The 25,203-nt window shown below is 53.9% G+C and overlaps 3 protein-coding genes across 14 annotated transcripts; 2 read left to right on the top strand and 1 right to left on the bottom strand.

Moving 5' to 3' along the window:
- The first annotated feature begins 4,321 nt into the window (after positions 1–4,321).
- On the top strand, positions 4,322–11,492 carry ZNF692 (zinc finger protein 692). 7 transcript variants are annotated; one of them, XM_057387185.1, is made up of 14 exons: positions 4,322–4,418; positions 5,110–5,306; positions 5,397–5,428; positions 5,770–6,147; positions 6,382–6,460; positions 6,578–6,715; positions 7,267–7,392; positions 8,293–8,357; positions 8,740–8,833; positions 9,332–9,394; positions 9,639–9,717; positions 9,823–9,937; positions 10,293–10,392; positions 10,842–11,488. In XM_057387185.1, the coding sequence occupies exons 1-14, from the start codon at positions 4,395–4,397 to the stop codon at positions 11,203–11,205; spliced, it is 1,854 nt and encodes a 617-aa protein (XP_057243168.1). In that variant the 5' UTR covers positions 4,322–4,394; the 3' UTR covers positions 11,206–11,488. The 7 variants fall into 7 exon arrangements, with proteins under 7 accessions (XP_057243168.1, XP_057243165.1, XP_057243163.1 ...); XM_057387182.1 differs by having other exon boundaries at positions 5,110–5,428; XM_057387180.1 differs by lacking the exon at positions 8,740–8,833 and having other exon boundaries at positions 9,332–9,717; positions 10,842–11,491.
- A 380-nt stretch (positions 11,493–11,872) lies between these two features.
- On the bottom strand, positions 11,873–17,969 carry LOC130586395 (E3 ubiquitin-protein ligase TRIM7-like). The gene is made up of 7 exons (XM_057387196.1): positions 17,378–17,969; positions 15,302–15,388; positions 14,820–15,047; positions 14,389–14,411; positions 14,169–14,284; positions 13,851–13,883; positions 11,873–13,324 (listed from the first exon to the last, which is right to left on the bottom strand). The coding sequence occupies exons 1-7, from the start codon at positions 17,888–17,890 to the stop codon at positions 12,798–12,800; spliced, it is 1,527 nt and encodes a 508-aa protein (XP_057243179.1). The 5' UTR covers positions 17,891–17,969; the 3' UTR covers positions 11,873–12,797.
- An 8-nt stretch (positions 17,970–17,977) lies between these two features.
- On the top strand, positions 17,978–24,631 carry LOC130586392 (zinc finger protein 436-like). Of its 6 annotated transcripts, none has more exons than XM_057387188.1 (4): positions 17,978–18,122; positions 20,380–20,508; positions 21,738–21,836; positions 22,609–24,631. In XM_057387188.1, exons 1-4 carry the CDS (start codon positions 18,095–18,097, stop codon positions 24,480–24,482), a joined length of 2,130 nt encoding a protein of 709 aa, XP_057243171.1. In that variant the 5' UTR covers positions 17,978–18,094; the 3' UTR covers positions 24,483–24,631. The 6 variants fall into 6 exon arrangements, with proteins under 6 accessions (XP_057243171.1, XP_057243170.1, XP_057243173.1 ...); XM_057387187.1 differs by having other exon boundaries at positions 20,377–20,508; XM_057387190.1 differs by lacking the exon at positions 17,978–18,122 and adding an exon at positions 19,842–20,104 and having other exon boundaries at positions 22,609–24,630.
- The last annotated feature ends 572 nt before the right edge of the window (positions 24,632–25,203 follow it).

Here is a 25,203-nt window from a genome sequence, read left to right as displayed (position 1 = left end):
CTCAACAGCACAGGATTGCTAGGTTTGCAAGAGCCACAGTATTAGTCATGTTTATAATTTCCAGCCACCTGCATGATCAATTCTACATTCCAATCTTCTTTTTCTCAAGACGGCCAAGGACATGACRTTGTACTCCCATGCAAGCTTTCAACACTGCATACRTCTCCACCTTTCTGTGTAACTATGAAAAAGGTTCAAGTACTGTAATGCCATAACAGTGTGCACCTGTACACTCATTACCTTAGCAAAACTAATAGCAATCATTTGTTGAACACAAWCASWAGAAAAAATGCACGGAATATATATCACAATCCATCACAACCCATCAAAACCACCATTCCACTGATAAAAGCTCGCATAGCATAGGAAACCAAAAGGAAGGAGTCCAATGTCTGTAGAAAGAGAACTGCTTCTTCTACACTTGGAAATCAGTGGCTACTGTTCCAGAGCTCAAATGGCCACAGCTCCAGGGAYGTGCASTTGAGGCAGGAGGGAGCCCRTCAGCTGGCAATGCTGACTCTGACATTACTGAATGTCTTTCAGCACAAACACAACAAGCTTGGTAGGCCAAGAARGTGTTCTCTGGGGCTGCTGCCACTCCTGCACCGCACGTTAGGATGTCAGTTCTTTCTTATATCTGCTTCAACATCCTTCGTGTGATCTCTGGGTTCACTCACGTGCTGATGGCTGGTGTCGTGTCTTTASCTGGGGTATCAYGGTGTYRMACTGGTCTSTCTGGTACGGTTTTACCAGGTGAGCAGGCACCGCCTTGGACCTATCAGTGATAGAACACAAGCATACCCTCTCCCTGGGGTTAGTAAATCATCAGGGGCTCACTATTGCACACCCAATTGTAGAGTCTTACATAAAATTTTTGGAAATGGGTTCTGCACATGCAAGCCCTCAGAACAGCATCCTATCCCTCTGCCAGGGATCATAATTGATGATCTGTGTTGCAAAAATGTACTGTAAATATCACATTGTCTAATTTGTCTTGAGGGGTAAGGGTCCCCCTTTTTCTATTAATAGCATGTGCTTATCTTAGTATGAACATCGACRGAAAGGAAAACAATACAGGTAACAAAACAATGACCTCACCACATGCTCAGTGTTAGCACCAAGCAAAAACAAATAARGCAATACATGCAATCAGTACTASACCAGTGAAAGGATTGTAATGTACAAAGATGCTTTTATCAACTGCCTGCACATTTCCCTATTGCCCAGGGTCTGCAATAGCTGGCTASCCCCATTTCACAGGTAGGATCTGGAGACCCTTTCTCGGGAAAGGTTTCCAAGTTTACCCTGAAGGGGTTCCAGCTTTGAGAAGCCCAAAGTGGCAAGTCAAAGTGACTGGATTACATTTTTACTGCAGAAACACCTGGATCTGTTGGCACTTCCCAACCAGCCAGGGCCAGGGCTTGGCCAGAGCCTAGGCCTCAACTGGGAGGGATTCCCTAAAATATCCTACAATCAGGCTTCTAACAATCCAAATTCTGAACATTTCTGAAAATTATACATTTCTTGCTGATAAATTCAATTTTTATACACCTTAACAGCTCATGTTTTTAAACCATTGCTCACCCATTTCCATCAAAATTGTTTCAGTGGGTTTCATCTTCTCTCTATAACAAAAGAACTTAATATTTCATTTTAAATGAACATATTAGAACAAAACTTAAACTTAATTTCATTGAAACTTAATGTCATTCAAAATCAACATCATCTAAAATTGACATCACTTAACAAAAATTACATCTAACAGAGCTTAAACTTATCAGAACATAAATTTAACTTCACTAAAACTTAACTTCAGTTTAACAGATCTGAAAATCTACAGACCTCAAACTTAGCACCATTTCAGTTTAACAAAGCTTACCACATAATGACACTTACTAGGTAGCTGAAGATACTCAGCAATTGATTAGCTTAAAATTTACTATAACACAGTAGTAACTCACTTACAGGCCTAAGTGACAAATCTAAAATACCTGGAAAGTATCTTACTTGCTGCAGCACTTTCACACACACACACGCACACAGAGTGTGTCAGAGGGTGTCAAAGAGTGCATTCAAGGTCCACCCATGGCAAAAGGTAACCTTGAATTGAGTGAAGCAAACACTTCGGACACTTTTGCATCTCTTCAGTGGGTATCCTGCTTAACAACGAAAATTTAACAAAACTAGATTGAAACTTCAGAGTGTTACTTTAAGAGTTTCAGGTACGACACTCTTAAGTCATTGACTTCACTGTTACAATGAAGCAACTGAAATTCTGTCACAACAGGTAAACGTCAATGAGCAATATGCAAGCTCCTTTTTCTCTTTTTTCTCAACCTTTCTTTTTCCTTTCTCTCTCTCTTTTTTTTTTTGAAAACAAATCACACAGTTGTAAATTAAAKAGCAGCAACATGCAGCTCTAGCAATTGACATCATTTAGTTTAGAGGACAACTAATGGTAGGTATAAGCTTTCTTGAAAATGCCTGTTCATTGTCAGTACCTTTCCAGTATTACTTTACCAGGATTTCTCAAAGTGCAGCCTTACTCACAGAAACTAAAACATTGTATTTAAAACATGCTCAGTTCAGAGATGGTAGGACACCTTCTAGTAATTGTCATTGCAACACATTTGAAATATAAATACTTAAGGGTATAATTATATACTACTGCCATGATTTTGGCACATGTAACTTTGTGAGTTCAGTGGGAGGCTAAGACCAAGGCAYGCACCTAAGCAGCCACAGTCAGCCCTCACCGACCTCAAAGGAATGAGCTACTGCATACCACACTGTTCCCTTTCTCCACAGAACAGAGGGCACCGGAAACTCAGCCACTGTGCAGAGAGCACAACACTCATGGGCAAATCCCTTCCATGAGATGGTGTCACTTTTAGTCATTTTGTAGTGGTTTAAAATACTCTCACATGTATGTTCATGGCAAAAATAATCACCTTCAAATTTTCTGATTAAAGCTGTACAAGCAAACRGRTMAAACCAGCASTATTCTGTATGGTGTTACAGTAGAGAATCTCGAGTGAATTATATCCAACTCCTGAACAGCTTCCACAGATAACACTCAAGGAGTTAAGTCCAGCATGGCCTTACACACTTATTTGTTCATGGAAACTTTTATAAATCATTCAATATTTTGACTTCAGTTAATTATTATGGCCTTACATTTGTCCAGTTASTGATCACTATAAATATTTTGAGATCTACTGAATTTGTCAGGSCCTTTTGCATTCATGCTGAGTGAATGAAAGACAGGAGCCAAAGGAGGGGCAGGAATCTGGATTAGGGCTTATTCAGCTTTATTGAATGAATTTTTTTATTTACACTTCAGCAAAACACACGGAAATGACAGTGTACACAAAGCACAGTACAAATACAACCCATATACACACCAGTAGAAGTACAATTTACATATGCAGGGATATGTGGAAATGCAGTGGCAAATACAAATACGGAGGGATATGGCTCCATATGACCCAAATGCATATCAACAAAATAAAACCATTTTTCTATTTCGGGAAAATTCACAACATTTTGTTTCATTGTTACAGGAAACCCAAAACAAAAGCAGCAGGCTGATTTTACATATCCATTTACTAATCTAGCTGGTTAGATTATGTGCAGTTGGAATGCTGTAAATTGTTAATACACTAGTAAAAAACTTATAGCAATGTATAAAAAAGCTATTATTGATAATATATTTAAAGTGATTTCATTGTGTTTTAATAATGTGTAAAAAGTTAKTATATCTTTATATTGATAACGTATAAAAAAAGCCTATAGAAAGTTATCAATTAACAACCTTCATAAGCACTTCGTCACTTTGATATACATTATATGTATCATAACAATAGTGCAAAAATACCAAGAAGGGGTCTTAACCGCCCAGGCCCTCAAGACCACACCAGAAGCCCCCAAGGATCCCCCCTGCCGTGACAGGGGCGACTGTCCCCCGGGATACTGAGCCCCCCACCAGCCCCCACTAAGCTGTGTCATATACACCTCAGGGTCTCACAGCGTCTTCCCATGCCCTCGCAGCAACCCTCACAGCCCCCCGGTGTCTCAGGGTCAGCTGAGAGRCGAGTATTCCGCTGCTGCCCGCCATGGCCCCGCCTGTGTCCCCTGTTGCTCGCCCCGTCCCGCGTCCCTCTCTTCTCCCCGCGGGTCCCGCCGCGTCCATCCCSATCCGCACTCGAGAGTTTCCCGTCATGCCCCCGGGCGGTACTACATCTCCCAGCTGCCCCAGCGTCCCCGCGCACGCGCAGCGGGGGGTGGGGGCCGGGCCTCCGCCATCTTCGCCGTGAGCGGCGTGAGCGGGGAAGGGGTGGGTCCGGTGGCTCTTAAAGGGGGCACGGCCCGCGGTGGGGTCCTCTCAGCACGGAATGGAACGCGGACCGGCAGAGGAGGTTTGCGGACGGCGGGGCCCGGGCGGAGGGGCTAGCGGGAGTACGACGGAGTCGCGGACATTTTGCGTTCCACCCGTCGCCGCTCTCCCGCCGCCCCGCCCGATTTAAGGCCCGGCGGCGGGAACGGGCGGGGGTACGGGGGGAGCCCGGCAGTAAACGGCGGGAAGGCGGCGGGGCTTAAACCGGGCGGGGCTGAGAGAAACCGAGGGCCTGTCCAGAGTCGGAGGGGCGGGGCCGAGACGAGCTGTGGGGCGGCGGGAGGCGGGGCCTGGGGACAGCGTGCTACCCCTCCTCGTCCCCCTTCTTGTGACCTCCTCTGTGTCACTCGGCCACCCCTCCCTGTGCCTCCCCGTCACGCCTCCATGGAGCAAGAAGATCCTAATTCGTCACCCAGCCTCCTCCCGATGCCCCCTATGATGCGGCGCCTCCCCGTGTCCCCCCCTCACCGTGTCCCCTGTCACCTCCCCAGCACTTCCCCGTGTCCCTGTGTATGTCCGCTTGTCCGCCCTGAGCTCCCAGGACTCCCCACCCGTGCAACAAGGCCGTGTCCGTGTCCCCTTGTCTTGCTCCCGTGTCACCGCCAGATTCTCCTGTGGAGCCAGCATACCCCAAGTTCCCCACCTGACTGCTAAAGACTCAGACCACCCTCCTMTGCCCCCCATCCCCCTTTGACTCCCCTGTGTGCCCCCAGCTTCTCCTCACGGACTCGGCCCGTGGGGGTCGTCCACGGGCCCCGGAATGCATCCGGCGCCAGAAGCGCCGGGAACTGGACGCGCGGCGCAGCAAGTGCCGCATCCGCATCGGGGGGCACCTGGAGCGCTGGTGCCGCCTCAAGGAGCAGCTTGGATTCACCCTGCACTCCCAACTGGCTCAGTTCCTCCTTGACAGGTCACTGTGGGGGGCTCAAAAACCATTAAAACCCACCTGGCATAGGGAAAATCCAGGTTTCTGCCTGCTCACATCTGTCTTCCCATGCAGGTACAGCTCTCATGGCTGCACCTGGAGCCCAGGTAGGCACTTCTCTGCCAATTACATGTTGGCATCCAGTAATTTGGGTCCATTAGAAGTTTGTGGTGGAGAGGGAGGATTCCTGTTGAGTTGGGTGCTGGAGAAGCACACGGAACTGCACTTGGGTTTGCTCASCCCCCTGAGTACTAGGCACATCCTCCCTGCATTCCCTGTTTTTGGCATCCCAACCTGTTTTTTTGAAAACTACTTGAGAATTTGAGGGTTGCTCTTAACAATGAGGAAGCCTGAGTACATGAGGAAGGTGGAGAGGATCTTGCCACTGTCCCAACACCCCAAAACACCATTATGGAGCTGTTTTTTACACATTTCTCTGTTCTCCCAGGAGAGCCACAGCTGGAGCGGCTACAGCCAGCTGCACTGCAGCACCTGGTTGTGCTGTCCCACGGCCATGGCCAGGAGTGTGGCTTCGTGCCGGACATCCAGCCACCGGCACCAGGCAGCGGAGGCCCGCTGATTTGGGAGTGCGTAGCTGGGCACCGCTTCTCGTGGGGTGGCTCTGGGTTCCCGAACGGCCCCTCCTGCGACCCCCCGAGGGCTGCCCACAGGTGCAGCCCCTCCCCAGATGCTGGGCACCGGCACTCACGCCTTAGGGCCATGCCAGGCTCCGACAAKGCCAGAGCGGACGGAGCAGCTGGGTCACCCCATGCTGATAGGGATCAGGGCAAGGAGCCAGGAGATGGCAGTGACAGTGTTGGCACAGGTGAGCTCCTCCTGGCCACTTTTCCACCCTCAAACTCCCCTTGATTCCCCTCTCCCAGTTCTAGGGACTTTGCTCCTCCTAGGTTCTAGGGACTCTGGTGACCACCACCCTACTGAGATCAGACACTGCCCCAACCCCACTGACATTTCCAACACTCCGATCCTTCCCAACTCTCCCTGCTCCTCCTCCCCACCTCTCCTAGTCTTTCCTAATGACACTCCTGTCCCCTTCCAGCCCCCCACGTGCCACCAGAACCAGAGCCTGTGGCAGCAGCTGGCAGGCAGAGAGTGGTGACAACCGCAAGCATCCCCCGGTGAGACCAAAGGTTTCATTTGGCCTTGTCTGATCCATCCGTGGGTGCCCAACATTGGCCAACATGACCGTCTGCGATCAAGCCATTACGGGGGACTTGACCCGGGTTGTTGTCCAGCAGCGCCATGCCAGGGGAGGATGTGGAGCCAGGAGTTGAGCCCAGTGAGGAAGAAGAGGATGAGGACTTCGCCGAGGATGGTGACCTGGCCTATACCGATGACTCGCGTGATGAGAACTACCACCCGGCCGTGGACAGGTGCGAGCACTGGGCGAGAGCCCACAGATTGGGATCACGTGGGAGCCACTCCGTGGTGCCCACCAACGCTGTCCCAGTCCACATCGGTATTGCGCTGGGTTTTGGACGTCACGTCTCTGCCACATGCTTSTCCTGCTGCAACTGCCCTGGCAGAGGGAGGAGGTGGGAATAGTGTCTGTGTGGTGCTAAAGTAAGGTGTTTCTTGGGTCAAAGGGCACAGAATTTTGGGGAGGGATTTTCATTGTGTCTCACCYGGGGGAAAGTCCTTGCCACATCCAACTAACGTGCAGCCATGTTATACTGTGTCCACCCGTGTCCAACCCATGTCCTGACATGTCTGCTAACGTCCTTCCATGTATTAACACACCCAGACAACATTCAGCAATGTCTAAACATCCTTCCGTGGCCAAACAAATTCCTGCCATGTCCAGCCAAGTCTAACSCAAGCGCTTCCACAACCGACCCATATCCAGCTCATTTCCTCCAACCCATGTCTCGCCCCATCAATCACCCAGTCGTCCTCGGACCACCCCGGTCTCTGCCCCCTGTAGCAACTCAGAGCTACGGCAATGCCAGAGCCGACCCAAAGCCCACAAGAAACCAGTTGAGGAGGAGCAGTCCCAGCTCAACCCACCCCTACCCAGTTCTTGCCCCTCACAGGAAAACAGACAGATCGGGTGAGTCAGAGTGGCTGCAGCAGTGAAGGTATGAGGGGATGGGGGTCACTGTCTTGGAAATGTCCGACATCGTTGGCCGTGGGGCGAGAACTGTGTTTCCCCAAGGGGAATAAACCCTCCCGTGACAATGCTGGCCACAGGGCAAGAGCTGTGTTTCTCTAACGGGGGCAGGGGTCACTCCTCCCTGTGACACCATTGACTGCAGGTCACAGACACGGTTCTTGATCTGCATGTTGAATGAGCAAAGGTGGGTCTGGCTCACCGTCACTGCAGGGGTTTCGTGAACCTCATGTCACCCACCCAGTCCCTCCTGGGGCTGGTCCAGKATACTTAGGAAGCGTGGCTGGGGCTGCCGTGGAAAGGGATAAAGAGCCGTTGAACCAGAACTGTGGTAGGCATTGAAGCCTCCACCAGACTGAAGAATGAACAACCCAAAATCCATCAATCCCGCCACAAACTCCTCCGCCGATGAATCTGCGGCATCTCTAGCAGCTTTAGGCCTGACCGTTGGGTTTCCAGCTCCCCTTTCCAGACACACAAAACTCAATGTTTTGTGCTGAAAGAGCTSTAATCAGGCCTTGGGGCTTCGCTGGGGCTTTGCCTGAGCATTAAAGGGACATTTGGGTTGGGGGTTGGTCTGCGCGTGCCTTCAGATCCAACGCACCTACACACCTCACCTGGATGGATTTTCTTACACTTTTGAAACAAGGGGGTAAAATCCCCCTTTTCCTTGGAATCAGCCATAACTCGGTCTATCCCCTGAAAGATGGGCTCAGCACCAAACCCATCCCAAACCTTTTCCCAGGTGAGTGTTGTACGGCTCCCTTATGACTTTGATTGATCACTTTCCCCTCTGAGCAGCTCCTTTAAGGATGCTAAGCCCCTTGCTTCTCCTGGCAGCTCTGGAAACACCCCAGATGTGGCTGGAAGAGGGACCACCCTTCCTGGAGATCCAATCCRTGAAGGTAATGCTTGGAATTTGCTCTTCTCCCTGCCATCACTGGGCATGCAGATCCCAGGCTCCCAAATCTAATGCGAGGGTGGAACAGTCTGGGTTGAGTCTGGGCCATCCTTTGAGGCCAAAAGTGAATTAAGTGTGGGGTTTTCTGGAGTTTTCTGAGTTCTGCCTGATTTCCATCCCAAACCCCAGGGTCCAGCCCTCTAAATGTGTCCAGCGTTATACCCAGGGGCCAGTGGCTCTCCTGAGGCATCGGCAGGGTCTCGCAGCTCTGCACCCTTTCCCGAAAGCCAAGCCTAAGCTTCAGCTCRCTCCTTTTTGGGCTGAGTTTGGTGACACGGATCGTATTTTTAATTTTTTGGTTCATTTTTCCTCCTCTTTTGTCACAGCGAGTAGAAAATGGGAGATAGAATCCAGGCTTATGACGAAAGCAGGCAGGAGCTTCCAGATGTCAAGAGGCTTTTCCTCTTATCCCTCCCTCAGGTAAAGCCAGCCTGAGCTGATAAAACCTGTTTTAATTTAAGAGCTTTGGGACAAGCACCAGGCTGGATCTAGGCTTGGGCATTGGCATGTCTCACCATCCCATTATTTCTCCTCCCCAAACCCCACTTTAATCCACTTTGAATGGCTCTTTCCTTAATTCCAGGGCAACGGACAGGAATAGTTGCTGGTTCCAGGGAACTGTGGATGAATTAAAGATCAAACCAGGCTTGAAGCCAATTTCAGTGTCCTGGGACACATACAAAACCATGTGAAAAGGGTTTTGTAATGAACAATAAACAATTTATTCCTATTTTAATGCCCGAACAATGTGTTTGTTCCAGCGTGTCCTGCTCTAGTGGAGGAAAAATGGGAGAAATACAAGTCCCGAGGATGATTTCATTCGGGATTTGTGCAGGAATCTTTTGGTGTCTTCGCTGTGGGCGTGGGCACAACGAGGGGAAGCCAAGGCTTGGCTCAAATTACTCTTTCCCATTGCAGTTGCCAGCAGCAACCACAGGGAAGTGACGAGGACATCGCTCAGATCGGCCCCAAGAGGATCAGGTACCAGGAAAGAGGAGAAAAGGGGCCAGAGAAGCTTCCAGGGCATTCCTGGGAAGAGAAGCTCAGCTCTTCCATGGGGGGACAATCATGAGATTCTGAAAGGGACTATTTGCTTCATTTTAGATTTTATGGGTGGGAAAAAGGGAAGGTGGAAGAAGAAGATGGAGCAGGGGCCAGATGGATTTCCCACCATTTTTCCAACTCTTCTTTATGCCAGTTATTTTCCCCACATTTTGTCTGGCAGGAAGGCGGCAAAGCGTGAGATCCTCCTGTGCGACTTCGAGGGCTGTGGCAAAATCTTCTCCAACCGCCAGTACCTGAACGTGAGCACCCGGAGGGACCAGCTCTTCCCGGAGTGCTGGGGAGCCCGGGTGGAGTGTCCTGCAGCTGGAATCAGGAGCTAACATTTTTTTTTTTTCCCCTGGCAGCACCATCAGAAGTACCAGCATGTGCACCGGAAAACCTTCACCTGCTCTGAGCCCACCTGCGGGAAATCCTTCAACTTCAAGAAGCACCTGAAGGAGCACGAGAAGTTGCACAGTGGTGAGTGGGGCATTTCCACAGGTATCGTGCCTCCTCCTCTATGGATTACACTTCCCTGGACATCTTCCKGTAGGAGTTACAACTCCCCTGTATGGATCGTGGCTCCTCCCAAGGGGATTACACCTCCTGTACGGATTCCACCTGCCCCCRTCCGAGTCACACCTCCTTCCCCACTGGGCCAGGGCCACCCGTTCCCGAATCACCATCCGTAGGAGCTGTCACTGTTGCCCTGAGCTCCCCAAATCTCTCCCTGATCATCTSCGTTCCCATGCCGGAAAGTCTCCCTGCTCTCAAAGCGTGTCCTGAGGGCTGTTCCAGGCATGACAAACCCTGATGCCTTTTCCTTCGCTCCCAGACAAGCGGGATTACATCTGTGAGTTCTGTGCCCGCTCCTTCCGCACCAGCAGCAATTTGATCATCCACCGACGGATCCACACCGGGGAGAAGCCGCTCCAGTAAGTCCCAGTCCAATTGACATCTTTCCAGTAAGTCCTAGTCTCATCCCTGTGCTTCCAGTAAATACCAGTCCCATTCCCACCCCTCCAGTAAGTCCTACTCCCGTCCCTGCAACTCTGCTCAGCCTCRAAGCCTTTTCCCACCCTTTCCAACCCAAAACCAGCTCCTCAGCATGTGGCATCCAGCCAAAAGTCAGGCTGCGATTTCTCCYGAGGTTTGGAGAGCCCTTGGACCTGGCTGTGCCAAGATCCAGCAGCCCCAGGGCTGTGTTTAATTAGGAGCAGGTTAATCAGAAGGGACGTAATGAAGGACTCCTGTCCCAACGCGCTCATGCTAGGAGGCCGCTGGAACGTCATCGCACGGCACGTTCCAGCCCCGAGCGCAGCGGGGCCACTTCTGCCTGTGCCTCGTCCCAGAGGTTTCTTACGTCTGCCGGGATCTCCCCCAGGTGTGAGATCTGTGGCTTCACCTGCCGCCAGAAAGCMTCCCTGAACTGGCACATGAGGAAACACGATGCCGACTCATTCTACCAATTCCCGTGTGACATCTGCGGGAAGAGGTTCGAAAAGCGGGACAATGTCACCGCCCACAAGAGCAAGAGCCACCCTGAGGGACTTGGGGGACCCCCCAAGTCCGAGGGAATCCAGCGGTACCCAGAGCCCCCTGGGCCAATAGAACCTCTGGAGCTGATTGGGGACGTCCTGGAGAGCAGGGGGAACACAGGGAGGACCCCGCCGGAGTATCGGGGGAGGGACGGTGGGCACGATCCAGGAACATGCCAAGGCGAGGGAATGGGCGGTGGGGGGTCCTAGAGGGGCTCATCCCCCATTTGGGGACTGGAGCAGGATCGGGGACAGTGCTGGTCCCTGAAGCATCGCCGGGTGCCAATAATAAATGGGAGAAGCAAAACGGGGAAAAATTACAATTTTTGCTGCAAACCCTGGGCGAAATCCCATTTTCTCAGCCAAATCCCTGGGGAAAATCTCCAGTTTTTCTGCCAAATCCCAGCTTCCCTCRAGCCCAGCAATGTTGCCCCAGCTGGATCTTCAATAAAGACTTATTTTGGGTAAAAGTGGGATTTGGTGGCAGATTTCTATGGAGATACAAAAGTGAGATTTGGGTGTTTGGGCACAGGAAAAGGTGTTGGAGAGGGGCTGGAGACACCAAACACTCAGGAATTGGGGACCCCAACAGGGATGAGAGGGGCCTCCCAATGAGGGTATGCCCTCAAACTGGGAGCTTTCACTGCTCCAAACTTTTYCTTTAACCTTCCTTTAATTTCCATTTAAAACTCTGATTTTAACCAGAATTTGAACTTAAGAGACACTTGGAAGCTCCAAGCTGGGACCGTTCAGTGAACGCACAGTGCCCCGAACACCCCACTGTGCCCCATGCCAGCAGGCTGGGGACAAGAGCGTGTCCCTGTTTTCATTCCCTCCAGAGCAGCTTTTCCTCCTCCCCCCGAGCACCAAAAACTCCCAAAAATATCAGGTTTTAGGGTTTTTTTTGCACAGCAACTTTTATTTCCCCACTAACAGTGACAGGGCAAGGAACACAAACAGCGGGGGGGGTGGGGGGAGGACGAGGGGAGCGGGCAAGGGCAATATCACACCTAGAACAGGGACTCCCCCCGGCCTCCCAAAAGCCCACGGCAGACCCCAGCCTGGGTCTGGGGTGGCCCCAAATATCCATGTCCCCTTGCCAGGATCTCGATGCTCTGGGGGCTCAGAGTTTGCGGGAAGCAAGGGGGAGATGGGGGGATGAGGAGAGAAATGGGGGGGCAATGGGGGAGAGGAGACAGCGAGAAGGGAGGGGCTGATGGGGGGCCTAAGAGGGACGTGGAGGGCAATGGGGGAACTTGGGGCACAAGAACGTGGGGAAAAGGCAGGGAGGAGGGAGAGAAATGAGGGGGCAATAGGGGAGATGGGGTGGTCACTCAGCGACAGCAGGATGGGCTTGGCCCTTTCCCCAGGGGGGATGGGATGGCTAAAAGATGACCCACAAAGCAATGGTGTCCAAACTGGAGGGGCTGGGAGGAGACCCCTCCTTCCCCCATGGCATTTTAGGGGGGAGGAACAATGCAAAGCTTTGGCTACAGTTCAAGGTGGGATGGGATTGGCCTCTCCCTGTTACATGGGGCTCCAACTCTAACGAAAAACACAAAATGAACTGCAGGGGTGTTCAACCAGTAACTGGGAGGGGGTACTCAAGCAGCCCCCCTCACCCACACAATGCCCCCTGAGGAAGATTCTGGGGGTAAAAAGACTCCAAACTTTTAACTGCAACAGGAAAAAAAGGTCCCCCTGAATGACCAAGGGGAGGATTTGGGGCGTTTTGTTTGGAAGCCAAGGAAAACTTAAGGATGATGGGGGAGAGGGGAACAACACACAAGAGTGGGGCGGGCTCAATTGCAGAGGGACAGAGAGGAGCCCACGTAGAAGAGCCAGAAAAATGGGAAGATCCTCTCAGAGAAGGCGGCGGTGAAGGTGAAGATGGGAGCCATGTTGTCAGCGTTGTAGAACGCCACCCACCCGCCCTCATAGTCCAGGTACACCCCAATCTTGCGTGGCCGCTCACACAGGGACAGTGGTGTCTCGGGAGAGGTGAACGCCTGGTACTGATCCCAATTTTTGCCCTTCCAGTTGAGCCCCACCGCCCAAATTCCCTCCTCGGGGGCGAAGTCAACCTTCTCCTTGCGGCGCACAGACTCGCGAGCGGCTCCCAGCACCCAGCTCTCCCCATCTCCCACTTCCACTTCCCAGTAGTGGCGGCCGGCAGAGAAGCCCTCGGAGGCCAGGACGCAGAAGGCATAGTCGAAGCGTTTGGGATGAGCCGGCAGCTCCTGGGGGGCCCCGCGGAGCCGCACACTCCGCTTGTCCTCCGACAGCACCAGGTAGGGGTTGGCCGTGTCAGGGTCCAGGGAGAGATCGCCTGGAGAGGAAAAAGGGAGCAGTTACCTGGGTGATTAGTGGGCTCAACTCACCACCATGTCCCAAACTCACCAGGGAAGACAGAGATGAGTCARCTGTGGAATTCTGGTGGGACTGAGCTGTGGATTGCATCCCAAACCCAAGGGGGACAACACAGGTGAGTCACCTGTGGGATCAGTCACACCTGCTGTGTGAAGACCAACCCATGGTCTGTGTCCCAAGCTCAATGGGGACAACACAGGTGATTCACCACTGGGATCATTGTCCCACCTGCGTTGATCCATTGTCCGTGTCTCAAACCTGACAGGAAGGACGCAGGTGAGTCACCTGTAGCATCCTGAAGAGCCCACATGGAACCCAAGCCCAGCAATTCCAACCTTAACCCTTGGAAAAGGGAAGTCACACCCCMAAGACCAACCAATTCCATGCAAACCCTTGGAAAATGGAGGTCACGGCCTCAAATCCCAGTCAGTTCTGTGCAAACCCCCGAAAAAGGGGGGGTCTCATTCCAATCCCAACAGCCTCACCTGTGTCGTTCTCCAGCTCAAAGCGCAGGTTCTCTGCGGGAAGAGAAGGAAGCGGTTGAGCCCTTGGAGCCTCCGGAACTGCCCAAGCCACAGGAACGATCCCTGCTCCACATTTCCACACTCAAATCCCAGGAAAATCACCACTTTGCCACCTTTTCCCTGGGATGAGCCAAGGCTCCAACAGCTCAGAGCTCTCCCAGTCTGCCCAGGGAGGAATAAGAGCCTGGCTCCATCCCAGCCCTGATCTTGGGGGACTTCCATGTGGGATCCTGGCTGGGAAGCAGGGATTCTTTCCAGGAACGCTCTTGCCAAGCTCACCCTTGAATTCCAGCAACACTTCCTTGAGCACTGCACTCTTCTGGGAAAAGCTCTTCAGCTTCTTCTCCAGCTCAGAAAAGCCGGGCTCAGGCTTGAGGAATATCCAGCTCTCCAGGCTGTGGAGACATGGGAGTCAGGGACCCAAAATCAGAGAATTTCCCCCTGGGAAGGGCTGGGAATGCCAGCTCTGCCTGCAGCCAGAGCCTCCCAGTTCACTCACCTGCTCCCAGCCGGGATGACACCCTGCAGGRGGAAAAAAACCCAAAGCAATTTGTTAGAAGCGGCCTTTCTCCTACCTCAGAGATCTCAAAATCCTCCCCAAAAATGGGAAGAATCCCACAAAGGGACTTTGATCCCCATAAAGACATTTTTGTTTCCATAAATGGAATTTCTGACCCCATTACAAGTATTTTTTTCCCCAAGAAATGGAAATACTTTGCCCCATACATGGAAATTCTTGCCCACATAAACAGAACCTTTTTCAACCTTTTTTACCCCATAAACAGCATTTTTTTGTCACCCCCACAAATGAAATTTCCACCCCCATAAACAGGTTTTGTCCTCATCATTAGGATAYTTTTGCCCAATACAAGGGATTTCTGTGTCCATAAACAGGATTTTTTTTGCATGGAGACAAAACAGGAGTCCCACCTCGCCAGGTGTGTTCCCTGTCCCACCGTCCCCGCCCTGCTCTGCCAGGAGCTTGTCCAGCTGGGCAATGTCCTCAGCCAGCCGGGCTACACTCTCGTCCCTTCGGCGCCCGATGTCCCTCTCTAGCTCTTCCAGCCGGGAGAGCAGGAGCTGCTCCTTCTCCTCCAGGAACGCCCGCAGCTCCTTGCACTCAGCCACAATCTTCTGCCGCTCCACCTCTGTCTGCTTCTGCAATTCCACAGGGAAGATCCCTGTGAGGGTGGATCCCTGTGGCCATGGAGCTCAGGGTATCATCCCCATGAGAGACAGAATTTCTGGAGGCTGGGATTCCCACAGGGAGGGGGAACCCCCCAAGGTGGGACCAAATTCCCACAGCCAGGGAAGTCCCAGGTGAGGCGGGATCCTCATGGATGGGGGGCTCAGGGAACCMCCAAGTGAGGTGGATCCTCATGGATGGGTGCTCTGGGATCCCCAGCACTCACCAGCAGCTCCTCGCTCTGCCGCTCCCGCTCGGCCTTGGCCTCTTCACGTCCTTTCCTCAGGGAGCTCAAGTGCTCCTGGGGCACCTCCTGGAAGCAGAACCAAGAGATTCATTGGGAATTCTTCCCATGGGCAATCGGAAGCGAAGGGCTGCCACTGCTAACATGGCCAAATTCACCCAGTCTGGAACTTTATTGCAGCTGGAACCAGCAGCTGCCCTGCTCCCCTCAACTCTGACCTCAGACTGTGCCAAAAACTCCAGAATTCACACAACCAGCCCAAAAACTCCAAAAAAAAGGCCCCAATCAATTAAAGTCAATTTGAGCTGCCCATCACAAAACAAATGCCCACCCCGTCCTCCTCCTGAGATTACCTCCCACATTCGCCCTCCTCAAGGTGCCTCAGAATCAGGATAGATTTTCTTCTGCCTCACCCCCCACCAGAAGAGCAACCGCTGCCTCCAAACTGCTCATTAAATTAATAATTAATTATTTAAACTCATCCTCATTTACATAGCTTGACCTCCATGGAGAGCAGAAAAGCCTCAGCAACACCCTGCAAACAGCAGCTGGGCTTGGGGGCAAATAAATCCAATGATTTTATAACTAAAACATAAAATACAAGGATTTTGACTGTTAAGTGCCAGGAGTTGCTGCCTTTGGAATTTATCTACGAGATTAAAGCAAATATCAGGAAAAAGCTAATGACAACCAATTATTAAAAACTCATAAGAATAGGTTAACAAGGGGGAAAAAAATCCCAAGGAGCAACAGCCTGGATCTGCCTAAGAACATTTGCATCCTATAATAAAGGGCAAACTCCCAGATTTGGGAGGACAGCACCAGCATCCCTGGAAGAGGAACTGCGGCAGTTCCGAGAAAAATCCCCCTACAAGAATTTAATAACAACAGTATTATGTGGTGGGATGTGGTGGTTAATGATCCCACAATCCCCTTCCCCAATCCCTCGAGATCATGCTGGTGCCACCCTACTCCTGCTGCCACTGCGCAGCGACATCGCCTCCGTCCGTCATCTTGGATCCCTCTGGATCCGCTGCTCCCGCCTCGAGCAGCTAGGCCTGGCTGCCCACACCGAGCCCTTGCGCCCTTCGTTAGTGATTGTTCCCCACTATGATCACGAAACGCCCCATATCGCGACATGGGGRAGCCTCAGCGCCGCCTGGGAGGGCTCCATTTTCGCTCTGCGTCACTCCTCAAGCGCCCTCGGGTTGGGGGTGGGGGGAGGACAGGCGGCTCCCGGGGCGGGGGTCCTACACCACTTCCAGCCTAGATCGGGATCAGGACGGAGAGGATAGATAACTCCCTGTTCCCCGCCCCATACCCAGCCTACAGTTCGTTCCTGCCCCAGGAAGGGGGAGCAACAGATTTTGGAGAGTTGGTGGGATTTCGCACTATCACCCCCGCACTGAGGTGCCCCGCCCAGGACGCCCCTTTCCCAGTATCCTCCCAGTCCAAGCCAGTTCGATCTCTCAAAACCCACCACGGGGTGGGTTTTGGGGTGATTCAGTTCCTTCTGCACCCCGAATCCTGGGAGCTGCGCCCGCTACGGGAGAGAATCTCCCGTGAGATCCACACAGCCTGCGGGGGCCCTCACTGCCCCCCAACAGCCCCAGATCAAGGGGAGAATATGTCAGCGGGGTCCCGACTGCACCCCACACATGYGGGAGACTGGGGGCTCATTTCTGTACTCCCCTGTGGAATTGGGGGTTCCCACTGCACCCAAAGGGCGATTCTCCCCATGGAGGGGAAGTCCCTGGCGCACCCTCACCCCGTGACATCTCCTTGTGCACCCTCAGTCAGGGGTGGAGGTGTTTCCGATGCTCTCCCCGCTTACTGCTTCCCCCATTTCTTGGGTGAATCCTGCACCCCAAAACGTACCCCGTGAGGGGGCGGGGTCTTCACTGCCCCCCAACAGCACGGGGGGGTTCACAGTGCTCTCCCCATAGGGGGAAGSGGTCCCGATGCCCCACCGCCCCCTCGGGAGGGGAGTCCTCGCTATTCTCCCTCCATGCCGGGCCCTGTGCAGCGCGGTGTGGGAGGGGTGGTCTTGACACTGACCTCCGCGGCGTGGGCCGCCTCCTCGGCGGGCAGCACGGTGTGGGCGCGGTGCTCGCGGGACAGGTGACACACGACACACACGGCCCGCCGGTCCTGTACGCAGTAGAGCCGCAGCGGCTCCCCGTGGCGCGGGCAGCGCGGCGGTCCCGGCGGGCCAGACGGGGCGGACGCGGGCAGCGGCGGCGCGGGCGCGGGCGGCCCCGGCGGCGGCTCGGCGGGCCCCGGCGGCAGCCCCAGCTGGCGAACGATGTGCACGATGTTGCCGAGGGAGCGGTTGGGGCGGAAGAGGCGCTGCGGGACCGGCTCGCGGCACTGCGGGCAACAGAGGCGCCGCGCCGAGTCCTCCCAGCACTGGGTCACGCAGGCGCGGCAGAAGTTGTGCCCGCACTCGGCCACCAGCACCGGATCGTTGAAGTACTCTAGGCACACGGGGCACGTCAGCTCGTCCTGCAGGCTCCGCGCCGCGCTGCAGGACGCGGGGGGCGCGGCGGGGGGCGCGGGCGGCGCCTCCATGGCGGCCGCGGCACCGGTGGCGGCCCCGGTCGTGGCGCCGGTGACGGCAGCGACTTCCCGAACCGTGCACGTCCGCTCCGCGCGGCACCGCCGCCCGACTGACGGCCGAGGAGGAGCGCTGCGCCTGCGCGGGGGAAGGAGAGGGGCGCGGTTTGCGCCGCGCGGAACGGAGGCTGGGCGTGCTCGGCGCTGCTCGGGGACAGAATGGGCGTGGTGATGGAGCGCCAAGCGGGTGGGCGGGAGAGGCGCTGAGGGGGCCGTAGCTGTGGGWGCGCAGGAAAAGACGGGGCCCGCAGGTCGCGTGGAGCGCGGCAAGGGCCTGGAGGGCACTGTGGGCGGGGTAGGGGAGCTCTATAGGATTTGAGAAGGTTTAGCGGAGTCTATGGGGTACAGGGAGAGGAAAGGATACACCTACAGGCTGCTCGGACGCGGGAACTCCTTGAAGGGTGCAGGGGGAGGTTGCATGTCTTAGTCCCCGTAGAATAGGTGAGGGGTATCGAATATTTTTTTCGAGTCCGTCCCTTTAGGATTCGGGGGTTTCTAGAATGGTTTTTGGGGGACCCTGTAGGATTAGGGTGGATGTATCACAGTCTACAGGATGGCTTTGGGGAATTCATATGAGATTGAGGGGCTTTACCGGGGTCTGTACATTGTGTTTTGGGGTCGCTTTAGGGATGGGGCGGGGCAGGGGTTAAGGGGGTCCATAGGGTTGCTGGGAGGGGGGCGGTCCCTATAGGTTTTAGGAAGATCCCAGATCCCTGATAGTAAGGAGGGGATGCAGAGGGCCCTATGGTTGTTTTGCGGTTCTTTATAGGACGTTGGGGGCTTTCTGGCATGAGGAGGCGAGAGTGGAGAGGTTTCGGGGTGGCTTTCACAGCATCAGCCTCTCTGTCATGTCACCACGAGTGTCACAGATCTGCTCCAGAAACCTGAATTCAGGAAAAAATTACTCAAAACCTCAAGACGTACAAAAACTACCCCAAAACCGCCTTGCGCCCGCTCGTCTGCCCTTTCCAAGGGGATTTAGGGATATAAATCCCTGCTGGGAGCATCCCTCCTGCATGAGACAGATGGAACAGGAAGCAGCAGCACCATTTCCCTGCTTTTCTTTAGGTTTCGTCACTGCCTGTCATGAGATTGTCTTTGGGGAAGAAATACTTTGTTACCATAGGGTCGGGGAGGGCAGAAATTGGGGTGAAAACTGTTCAATTTGGGGTCAGAGCGGATCTGCCCTCTTCTGAAATGGCCGCTTCGCCTTCAGGCAGGACGCGAAGGAAAATGGCCGCGACCACCTCCTCCCCATTGCTGCCCGGGGGGCCCGACTCAAGATGGCGCCTGCGGCTGAAGCCTTGGGCGCCATCTTGGGTGAGGGCAGCCAGCCGCGCGGCCTGTCGGGAGGCAAAGCCGTTAGCCGTGCGGGGGGATGGGGGAGGAACGATGTGCTCCAAAATGCTCATCGGGTCTAAGCACTTTGCGGGAGAGCTCCTTGGTGTCGCGACGTGTCCCCCTTGACAAAAAACTTCCCTATTAACCCCCAATTCCGCCCCTTTCCCTGCTGTGAAAGGTCGCGGCAGCCGCCGCGTTGGGCGGGTCCTTATAGCCCCGCAGCCCCTTTCCCTCAGCGTACACTACTTAAAACACCCCCAGTACCTCCCCCTGCTCCAAATTTAGAGGGGCGTTGCCCCAAACTTAGGGGGTTTTGCCCCAAAAGGATCCTTGATGTGTTTAGCACCAATACATTTTTGGGGGTCACTCTCCGAGCCCCACAAGCAAAACTACTCTGGGGCTCATCCCCATCCCCACAGAGGGGCAGGAGAACCACAAAACCACTTTTTTTCCTCACATTTTCAGGAAGAAAACAGCCCACCATGACATTAAAGTGCATTTTTTTTTTTTCACTGTGAAAAGTGTTGGGGTTTTTTTTTCTTTTTTTTTTTTTTTAATTTCCGCCCAGACCCACGGCTCTTGCCGCCAGAGGGCCCCGGCCATTGTGCGCAGCCCTTATCTCCCTCTTTTTCCCCCTCTCTTTTTTTYCCATTTTTTAAAAAATTCCTCTTTTCTTCCTACCTTTTATAAAACTCTTAACGCTTAGGATATTGGAGGTACTCTTCTCCTCCCCACGTGCGCTTCCCCACTTTTGGGGAGAAAAGGGGCTRTTTTGGGAAAAAGGCGGGGGGGCCCTTACCGACATCACCTCCCGAGCCGGACCTGCAGGTAACGGGGGATTCGGGTTGGGATGTGGAAAAAAAGGTAGAAAATGGCTTGGTTTTCCCCATCCCCGTCCTTCCCTCCTCCATCCTCCCCTCAGGGTCCTGAATTTTGCCTCCTTCAGTCCCAGGGAAGGGGGAAAATGATACAAAAAACCCCAACGCCTCCTCCATCCCCCCTCCCTTCCCCCCGGCCAAAATCCACCCCGTTGTCTTTCTCCCCTCGGTGGGTTCCTGTTGGACGTGTCGACCCCTTTGTTTCCATTTATTTTATTTCAGCAGAATGGCAAAACACCGATGAATCAATGAAGCAGGATGAAGTGCTGGTGGGGGCTCCAAAATACATAAAAATAAAGGGAAAAGTAGCAGGAGGGATCTGTGCTGGAAATCGGTCATTTATTCCCGGCATCAGTAAGTTATTCAGAACCTGCAAACCTACCCTTTTCCAAACCTGTTCGCCAGGAATAATAATAAATGAACAAAAATGAAATTAATAAGTGGGATCCTTATCCACCYGCTGCTCCCCGAGAAGGATGAGGAACAGTGGGGGGAGCAATGGGAATTTGCATTTCCATGATTTTCGAAAAGGGAAGCATCAAATGCTCTTCCTACCGCTGGGGAAAAAGACTGGTTTTCCCTCTAAGGCTCAGGGGATAATGGGGAAATAATGGGGCGATTTCTCCATTTTGGGCACGAGGAATGATTTCTGGGAGGGTGAGGGGGGGTGAGGATGATATGGAAAATTTGAGACGTGATTCTCTGTGAAACAGATTCCTACACTCTGGGGATGAGCACCCAGTGTTTGGTGTGTTGGGAGTGAACTGTGTTGGTAAAATTTGAGTGAAAATGAATTTTAGGGTCTGGATCTCTCAGCAGAGCCTTGTCTGCAGGTGACAGAAACTTGTTCTTCCTGGGATGGACTTTTTGCCTTTTCAATTATTTTTTAAGGAATCTTTGTATTTCTGTTTTCCCTTTCTACTTTTTTCTGCCTGTTATTTTTTACAACAAAAGAAAGTTCCTCAGGCAGTAGGGGCAAAAGGTGAGAATTTCCTGCAGGATTGTGGGGGGAAGGATGGAAGGGTTTGTTCACTGCCCATCCCACACCATGATCCAGTTTGGCCTTCCCACTGGCTTTTTAGGGAATAATTATCCATTAAATTTTCAGTGCCTAATCCTCCATTCTGGGTTCCCAGAGCCTGGTCATGGAGCCCTATGTGGTGCTGGACCCACGACAGAGAGCTCTCTATCGCGACGTGATGCAGGAGAGCTACGAGACGCTGATGGCACTGGGTGAGAAGCCCCACCCCTTCCCAGCAGAAAATTTGGGCTTGGGAGGGATGATCCCACCTTGTTGGGATGCAAGTGGTGCAGGGCAAGGCAGCACCTGCAAACCCCCCTTTTCCCAACCGGACCTTCAGGAATAATAATAAATTAATGATTGGGATCTTCACCCACCCACTGCTCCCTAAGGAGGATGCGGAAAGGCAGGGGGAGCAGTAGGAATCAACTTTTTCTTTTTTTTTTTTTTTTTTTTTTTTTTTTCTCATAGAGGAAAGCACTAAACCTTCTTCCTACAGTTAGGAAAACTCTGGTTTTCCCCACAAACTCAAGCTCTGGGGATGACAAATTCTGTTTTCCAGAATTTCCCGTTTCCAAGCCCGACCTGCTGTCCCGCCTGGACCATGGGGAGGAAGCAACAGCCCTGGATCTCCACATATCCCGGGATACCCCTGCTGCAGGTGAGGCTCCGATCCTGCTCCTGTACATGCGGTAGGGGTTTTTCTGCTGTCCATTCCTCCCTAAAACAGGTGGAGTGAAAAGGAGAAGGGTTCCCCCTTCACTTTCCTTTTCCCACCACCTTTTCATGTTCCCAGCCCTGGAATTACCCAACAATTTGTATCTATTGAAAAATGAGCCTGTGGAGCAGTGTGGAAAATTGTTGAGGAGGGATTTAATCCATTAAATAGGTAATGGGTGATGGGCAAACTCAGGGTTAGAAAAACAGATTAAAAATTTAGCACACTGCTCTCAGACCTGGAGGAGGAACTTTCTCCTGGAGTTTGTGGAGATGCTCCTGAACATCCTCCAGGAAGTTCCTCCTGGAGCAGGAACTTAACAAAACCTGGCAGAGCAATTTGTTGTTGACGCCAGGAATGCAGAATGTATGAAATACAAAAACACCCCRCATAAACCACAGATGCCCGTTCTGGGAAAAAAGGTCATAAAAAGGCAGAAAATGTAGACAATCGGTGTGAGAAGCGAGAAATCAATAACCAATAGAAGGTAGAATGTTAATAGATTAGGAGAACTATATAACTTGCAAGGCAGTGAGCGCCAATTCCTTTTTTTGCTAAAATATATAACTATTTCAAAGTTTAGATTTTTTTGGGGGAGTGATCCCAGAGTACCTTCAGCATTGAACAAAGGAATGTCAAATAAAGGAATGTTTCCAACTCAATTTGGGAGTTTATTTCTCATTCTTCCATTCTATCCGGCTATCTCTGCCCACAGAGCACAGAGCAGGAGCAGGGCATGAACTGTCTCAGGAAGAACGTGCTGAGGAAAAGCCCAACGTGGACAAGGAGCACCCTCAGCTCACCGTGAGCCGGAGTGAGAGCCACACTGGCAACACCTGCAGCGAGTGTGGGAAGACCTTCAGCCACAAATCGGCCCTGGTGAAGCACCAGAAAATTCACAGTGGAGACCGCCCACATGCATGTCCCGATTGTGGGAAGGGCTTCATCCAGCGCTCCGACCTCACCATCCACCGGCGCGTGCACACGGGCGAGCGGCCCTACGGCTGTCCTGAGTGCGGGCGCCGCTTCAGCGTCAGCTCATCGCTGCTCACACACCGGCGCACGCACGCGCCCGGCGCCGTCCATCCCAACCGCTGCCCCCAGTGTGGCCGCAGCTTTGCCGACGCCGCAGCGCTGGCCCGGCACCAGAAGAGCCACCTGGGTGGGAAGCCCTTTGAGTGTGGCGTGTGCAGGAAGGCCTTCGCCTGGAGCTCCCACCTGGAGCGGCACCGCCGCATCCACACTGGCGAGAAGCCCTTTCGGTGCACCGAGTGTGGGCGGGCCTTCGCTTGGAGCTCCCACCTGGACCGTCACATGCGCACCCATGTCAGCACAGTCACCGCCGGGGATGAGGAGGGTGTGGAGGCAGAAGAGGAGCCACTGCCGGCTCCGCGGAAATGCACCGACTGCGGGAAGCGCCTCAACCACCAGACAGACCCGCAGCGCTTCAAGCACAAGGCCACGCAGACCCCGCTGGCTGGTGCCGGTGCCAATACCGTGCCACAGTCCCACCGCTGCGAGCAGTGCGGGAAGTACTTCAGCCACAGGTCGGGGCTGCTCAAGCACCRACACGTGCACAGTGCTGAGCGGCCGTACCCCTGCTCAGACTGCCCACGCAGCTTCCGCTGCAGCGTGGCCCTGGCCAAGCACCGGCACAGCCACGTGCAGCCACCCGACAAYGCTGACAATGCCACGCTGGCCACAGAGGAAGCTGCCAAACCATACCCATGTGGGGCGTGCGGGAAGAGCTTCGGGTGGGTGTCACACCTGGAGCGGCACCGCCGCGTGCACACCGGGGAGAAGCCGTTCCGCTGTGGGGAGTGCGGACGTGGCTTCACTGTGAGCTCCCATCTGGAGCGGCACCGGCGGGTGCACACGGGTGAGCGGCCCTTCCGCTGCGGTGACTGCGGTAAGAGCTTCGCCGTCAGCTCCACGCTGCTGGYGCACCGGCGCACCCATGGCACCAAGCCAGGCCAACCCCACGCCTGCCCCGAGTGCGGGAAGGGCTTCGGCTCACTGGCCGGGCTGGAGCGGCATCAGCGGCTGCACCGCGGCGAGCAGCCATACCAGTGCGGGCTCTGCGGRAAGGGCTTTTCCTGGATTTCCCACTACGACCGACACCGGCTCACACACACCGGGGAGAAGCCCTTCCCTTGCGCCCACTGTGGAAAGCGCTTTGGCCGCAGCTCCCATCGCAACCGGCACCAACGTGCCCACACCCAGCACAGCCCCCAGAAGCACCACGTGTGCCCCAGTTGCGGCAAAGGCTTCAGCCTCAGTACGGCCCTAGCAGCCCATCAGCGCCTGCACAGCGTCGGTGCCCGCGGCCCCCTGTCCCTGCTGCCACCTGAGTGGTGGGAGGGTGAACCAGGGGGCTCGGTCACACCCCCTGAGCTCTGGCCTGAGGAGCCCCGCTCTGCTTYCCAGCAGCAGCCCGTGCCTTCCTCTTCTGCAGCACCCGAGGGCTGGGCAGCCAAAGCTCACCTGCTCCTCCCTGGTGCGTGGAGGCCTGGGAAGGGGGACACTCTGCAAAGCGACGCTGCAGCCCCTCCAGAGCCTCGGGTATCCGTTGCTCCTCCCAGCTCCTAAGGTGGGGCCGGATGGAGTCCCCCTCCACTTTCGGGGACAACCCATGGCTGAGATGGGAGGGTGGTCTGTGCACCCACCCCAGGATGGGAAAGGGCTTGGGGGGCACAGGATACCCCGGAATGAGGGTCAGGGTGCCAGAGGGGGGTGAAGCGGTGGGGAGGGGGYACGGGGAGGGGCAGCTGTGTCTGCCAAGGGGGTTTTGTGGGGAAACGGGGACAGGAGGGATGTGGGAGGCTGAGGGTGAATTTAGGGAGAGGCCTGTGATCATTCAGGGTGGTGGGGGGAGATGCTTTTCCCTATAATCCTCCCCACTGTTAGGGAGGGTATAAGCAGGGGGACACAACTTGGGTGAGTGGCAGGGTGAAACCACACAGGGAATCCCCTTCCCCAGGGATTTTTGGAGGCAGATGGCTCAGAAAAGAGCCCTGGGGACGTGTACCCATCACAGCACTGCTGGGATCCCCCCAGACTCTGCGGGAGATGCTCCTAGGGCAGGTTGGGATACATGAAGATGTGAATGCTGGAGAAGCCAGACTAGGTTTCCTGGGCTTGGAGTGACAGTTAATAAAGTAGAAGGTAGTTGAGCCAAAAAGCAAAACCCTTCCATCTGTGTCTGTGTGGTTTTGTCTCTGGGGAAGAGGATGGTGCTCACGGGGTTTCCTGCCTGGGGCAGGAAAAGCATCGGAGCACAGGGTTGAAATACAAGGAGACACAGGTGTCC

The sequence above is a fragment of the Malurus melanocephalus genome, unplaced genomic scaffold (genome assembly GCF_030028575.1).
Source record: "Malurus melanocephalus ecotype Western Australia unplaced genomic scaffold, MMel_1.1 scaffold_1155, whole genome shotgun sequence".
Taxonomy (NCBI): domain Eukaryota; kingdom Metazoa; phylum Chordata; class Aves; order Passeriformes; family Maluridae; genus Malurus; species Malurus melanocephalus.
This window is presented reverse-complemented; position numbering and strand designations above follow the sequence as displayed.

Coding starts and splice junctions, on each gene's coding strand:
- LOC130586395 (XM_057387196.1), bottom strand. CDS start 17,890: ATGGAGGCGCCGCCCGCGCCCCCCGCCGCGCCCCCCGCGTCCTGCAGC. Junction 15,389..17,377: donor AGGCGGCCCACGCCGCGGAG/GTCAGTGTCAAG, acceptor TTCTGCTTCCAG/GAGGTGCCCCAGGAGCACTT. Junction 14,285..14,388: donor GTCATCCCGGCTGGGAGCAG/GTGAGTGAACTG, acceptor ATGTCTCCACAG/CCTGGAGAGCTGGATATTCC.